Source organism: Dysidea avara, chromosome 1 (assembly GCF_963678975.1).
Source record: "Dysidea avara chromosome 1, odDysAvar1.4, whole genome shotgun sequence".
In the NCBI taxonomy this organism is placed as follows: domain Eukaryota; kingdom Metazoa; phylum Porifera; class Demospongiae; order Dictyoceratida; family Dysideidae; genus Dysidea; species Dysidea avara.
This window is the reverse complement of record NC_089272.1, coordinates 49621436-49626996: the sequence shown is the minus strand read 5'-3', so window position 1 is coordinate 49626996 and position 5561 is coordinate 49621436. Positions and strand designations below refer to the sequence as shown.

The 5561-nt window shown below is 34.6% G+C and overlaps 1 protein-coding gene across 1 annotated transcript; it reads right to left on the bottom strand.

Annotated features, from left to right (window-relative positions):
• Positions 1-1293: 1293 nt before the first annotated feature.
• LOC136267431 (uncharacterized) lies at positions 1294-3734 on the bottom strand. The gene is made up of 2 exons (XM_066062581.1): positions 2526-3734; positions 1294-2267 (listed from the first exon to the last, which is right to left on the bottom strand). The coding sequence occupies exons 1-2, from the start codon at positions 3703-3705 to the stop codon at positions 1297-1299; spliced, it is 2151 nt and encodes a 716-aa protein (XP_065918653.1). The 5' UTR covers positions 3706-3734; the 3' UTR covers positions 1294-1296.
• Positions 3735-5561: the final 1827 nt, after the last annotated feature.

The following is a 5561-nucleotide window of genomic DNA, read 5'->3' as shown; positions in this document are numbered from 1 at the left end:
CTAGCTTGCACATACGTAGTAAAATTTTGAGGTCGTGCTTCAGCATCCCAAGCACCCCTCCCCAAATGCTCCCTTGCACAATACAATAGAAGCTGATGCCCTGATGATAATAAAGTTAGGATTGAGTCAGATAGGCTATCTGACTGTCTGGACATTGAAAATACACTGTAGTGAAGTCTTACAGGTCTGTAGTGAGACTGACCAGCAAAATATTTCAAAAAGATCGAGATTCTCTAATAGAACAGTCACCGCATGCAACAGAGAGAATGAAAACCATTTAAGTGTTTATCCCCAGGAGGCTAACATGTTCTTGACATAGTACTGCAAATGCAAGTCACACATTATACTGAACAGTTGCTGGCATTTGAATACCAATTGCTACAACTCAGAAGATCAATCAGAAACGATGTACAATAATTTTATTTGCCTACAAAACTATAAAGATATTACTGTATTATAATGTCTATAGCTTCTGAGAGACCATAGATATTCCCCCAGATGCCCTCTCTAATATGTATGCCTACAAACTCTGGAGTACAACCTGATTTCAAGCTACTGTATTGCTATTATTTGTATGTTGTGACACTTCTTCATTTACATTCTATCATATGTAAGAACTTATCTGCACAAAGAATAAACACATAAAATAAAAGCATAATGCATTTCTGAAGTGAAAGTTTTGGGAAATTCCTGAACGCATTTTTGGTACATTTTTCAGTATATCTGACTCAAGCCTAACACTGACCCCTTCAATTATATATGCTATAAGTTGTCTCTTAAGGCATACCAGCTACAGTATGTTTTGCAAAGGTTTCTCTATCAGTTACCCAACAGGAGGGAAAAATAAGCTAAAATTAATATTTCAGCTGTTCATTAGAGTTTTTAACATAGCTATTTAATAGCCTTTCCAATTGCATATACTTGGCAATTCATAACTTGACTTGTGAGTAAGTTACTATCCTGAAATTTTGTCACATTATACTCCAAACATAGCACCATTCCTGAATGCAATTTTATTATAGTGGGTTTAAACACATAATAAGTTATGACTCGTAAAACATGGAAGTTTGGAAAGGCTATAAGACTCCTTGTCGTAGATCCAGTCACATTAATGGTTGATTCATTAAAGGATCACATATTTTGTACAGTGTGTACCTGTCCTTACAATGTATGTATACATTACATTTGTAGTTAATAAAACATACTTACAGTAGCTATGCATATATATATATATATATATATATAGTGTACAGTATTGTACAAGAATACGTTTACATGTACTGTATTGTGTACTGGTCAAATGGTAGGATCACATGCCAATAATTCCTCTCTTAACTGTATACAGCTCTCCTCCAGCTGCATTTGATCCTGAATTTTAACTGGCTTGTTAAATATTCTAGGATATATTTGTTTTAAGCTATTCCAGGAGTTTGTAAATTTTCTTTTATAGGCATCATTATAATGTAGAACATTTCTAACAGCGAAAAATATCAATATTCCCAAGAATTCTAGAAGGCTCAAATAAATGATTATGTTGAAAATTACTTCATAGACAACAGGCTTATCTGGTGTGTAATAAAGGAACAGTGTTGCTAAGAAACCTATGTAGAGAACATAAGTTGAATATATAAGGTAGTTGATGTAACTTCTGAATGGCTGAACCCAGCCTGTAAAAACCAAGTACATTAGTATTATAACAAGATAAAAGGCTCCAATTTGCTTTGCGCTGATTGTGGTGAGTCCATAGATGCTTGTCCGTACCAAAAACTCTACACCTATGAAATATCTGCAGTTATCTTTCAAAGGTGCCTGATATGCATCAATAAATGGTCTTACATTGTTTGTGACAAATCTGATTCGGTAGCAATAACCTGGAAACAGCAACAGTATATTGATTGGCATAAGCACGAATACAAAAATTACTATGCAAAAACCAAACAAAAGACTGTATCTCACACCAAATAAGGAAATATCTGTATCTTTTGACCAATATATCTCAGATCTTGAGCTATGAAAGTGGTATACAAAGCTAAAAGAGAACAGCACTTGAGCAGTGATCACCATCAGTTTATTAAATGTCAGTAGATACAACGTAGCTATCACAGGAATGACTCTTCTTCTTGTTACATTTTCAATAGTCGTGAAATATCTACTAGCAAATGCTAACCCCAACACAATCAGAAGCAAGTATGCAGGGAACACGAATCTCATCCAAGTTGCAGTGTACTTTGTCATGCCATCATAAAAGCACACCTCAATTCCCAAATCTAAATTGAACAGTGACACAATAGTATATGTGATATCATGCTTAGGAAATATCCTGATGCTGTGCATGTTTACACAATTTATATACAGTATAAACCCATACAATTTACCATCAGTAACTGTAATGTTTAGTACAAAAAGCATTAAAATGAGGAGCAACCCTACAACTGCAAACACCAGGATAAGATAGAGGCCACTATTTGAACATTTTTTGCATGCGGATGATCCAAAGACTGTACTTAACCCTTGTTTACATTTACCACATGCTATCCCACTTCTTCCTGGTAAGCACTGTACACTGGGGTCACCACTCAAATTAACTTTGATTGAAGTCAATAAACAATAATCATAATGACAAGCTGTTGTGTATATGATTTCACTGCGATTTTTAAGACCTAAAGCTATCCAAGAAAATTTTGGCCGTTCAAATTCTCCAGTTTGCACATCACAGGTTAAACCATCAATAACACCCAGAAGGATGGGATCACAGATGCACAGTCCATCATGAAGAATTAATCCTAGCGGACACCTCTTCAATGTTACATTGTAAGAATAGAGTGTTGCTTCACTGGTGGCCATTCTGAGATGAAGCATACACCATTTTGAAGAGTTTGATCTTATGGTGTATGACAAAGTAGTACAGTTTGTATACACCAGGTTGACTTGTGGTTTTGATCTTGATTTTAAGGTTGAGTGGGAAACAGAATCACACACATGGAATACATCATCATTGTACATTCCATCGACATACAGTGCTACAATGTATGATGTGGCTTGAAGCTTTAACTGGATGCGTTGACCTGGGTAAGCAGTTCCTATATTTGGTGATGTGGAACAACCTTGACTATGGCAGACACATAGTTCAGTTGTTATGTCACGTAATTTTCTGTTTTGTTTTGCAATATTGTCTACTTTAGTTTTGCCACACTTTGCTTTTAATTTGATGATGTATATTTTTTGCAATGCATCACGTGTTATCCCGATTTTTCTGTAACAGCTCCATCCATTATGTCTTAAAGTAGGGAAATTACTAAAGCATTTTTTAATTGTATGGAATACTTGGAAATACGGGGTGTTGATGGCTATTAATGAGATATTAAAGCTATGAATAGCAACTGAAAATAAGTTTTGTGTAACATCTTTATTGATGGGTATTTTGAGTAGTACACCCTGTAACTGGGTAAAGACAGTTTCATCATCTGACTGAAGACAGATCATTGATGTGGCATTCTCTACTGGAAAATAACAGAGTATTGATCCATTTAAATTGTCTGAAATGTTCTTAGAAGTGTTATGTTTATAAAAGCTGCAATTACTTCTTGTTGTCCTATACCAGTAATTGTTACTGAGGCAATGATGATTGTCAGTTTCAATTTCTAAGCACCATACTGCATTGTGGCATTGCTGTTTTGGCTGAAGATGGTCCAAATCTAATACCATGCTAATTGTTGCAAAATTGCCATTTTCATTTTTCATGTGTGATAAGAATATGATGCTTGTCAGACATTTCAACATGTTGCCATGTTTTGAATCTGATTCAATTGTTATTATTCTTTTGCGCATTTGTAGAAAATCACTTTTAAAGCCAACTGTCAGCATGCCATGCAAACTTGCTGTGCAAAAAACCAAATTTATTTTATGCAAAGATGACAATCTAGCAGACAATCTGTTGAAACCAGTGATTAGTAAATTGCAAACGACAAATTTAATGTTTCTTATTTCAAGAGAACTTTTGTTTTGCACAATCAAGGACCTGGCTTTTAAACATCTAATTTCCACTGGATGTGTGTTGCCATGACTTTCTCCAACAATGGAGAAATTGAGAGTGCTAACAAGCTTTAAATTCTTGTGCAAAATATATTTACCAGGTGCAAAGTATAATTTTGTGAATAATGTAGTACGTTTATTTAGAAATTCTGACCACTCATAACATGGTGTATCATCATGTTCATTACAAGATGTTAGCTTTATATGAACTTCCTTTCCTTGTATCAAAGACTTCTCCATTAGCAGTACAGCTATTACCAGTAGATGACAACTTAACTTTCTGCTAGACATTATGTATTCCTATAATTCAAAATAATTGTGTGATACAGACATGCAATTATATTAGTAATTTAAAAAAAATGAAATTGCTTTAGTGTTTGATTTACTTTGTTACATGGAAGGGATTTTTAATTGCTTTATACAGGCAACTGATGTCACAATGTGTTGCTGGAGGTCTGAATCAAGCCACCACCTGGTCTGGGATTTTCTGTATTCAACAGTATTAATAGTGTCAGGATACCGACTCCCTGTAGTTACAGGCTTCGGTCTTATCACAGGCCCCAAGTGGGACAATAATTCTAATACTTTAGCTACGTATTATAGAATAACTGTACATTATAAACATACATGTAAGATGTACATGACTAATGTGTATTACAGCATTTATATACAAACTTTAACATCAAATAACCAACCTGAGTTCATGCAAACCGTTTTAGCACTTTAAAGTACTGGAATTAACTACAGTGTACATTGGTATTACAGCTTTTTATATCTCTCTGTGCATATACATGCATGTATACCGTATATCAATAGAAACTAAACACTGCATGCAATAGGCTATAATGTTTTGAAATATATACAACATGCTGTTTGTACTGTATGTATGTATAGATGATCTGTTAGTGTGTGCCTTTGCTAATATGTGAAGGATTGGAATTGGCATAATAATGACTGAACATTAATGTGACTGGATTTGTGAAAAAAGTATCTTCCACACACATCCAATTCCATAACTTGGATTTCAAGTAACATATAAATCTGAAATTTTCTCCATTTATTAATCCATGGTGGTACTCACTTTTGACCAAATTTTAAGTCAATAGCCTGTTCCAATCTGAAGTTACAAATTGTCAAAGTTGGTAAGTTGGATGTGTATGGAAGATCCCTTTTCGCAAATCCGGTCACGCTCATGCAACTGTGGTTTCAGGTGGGATATGTAACTGGGTCTGTGAAAACAGGGCATGTACATGGGTACATATTTCTCGCTATTTCAAATTTTCAAAATACCAAACCTTTTATGGCATTATGCTATTGCCATGCTACCTTCAGTGAACACTAAACATTTCATCATTTAATAGGTATTTTAATACAAGTTACAGAACTCAAATATTCTATTCCAATCCTGACTGGATGTAGTTTGTCCACATTTTTGCAGACCTGTTGGAGTGGTCAATATTTTAACATTTCCGCCTGCATTTTTGCTTAGAATTATACAAATGCCAAAATTTAGATATATAGCATAATGA

Excerpts from the sequence above, each read along its gene's own strand:
- LOC136267431 (XM_066062581.1), bottom strand. The coding sequence starts at position 3,705 with ATGGTATTAGATTTGGACCATCTTCAGCCAAAACAGCAATGCCACAAT. Across the intron at positions 2,268-2,525 it reads AAGAAGTGGGATAGCATGTG|ATTTGGGAATTGAGGTGTGC; the intron begins GTAAATGTAAAC and ends TGTTCAATTTAG.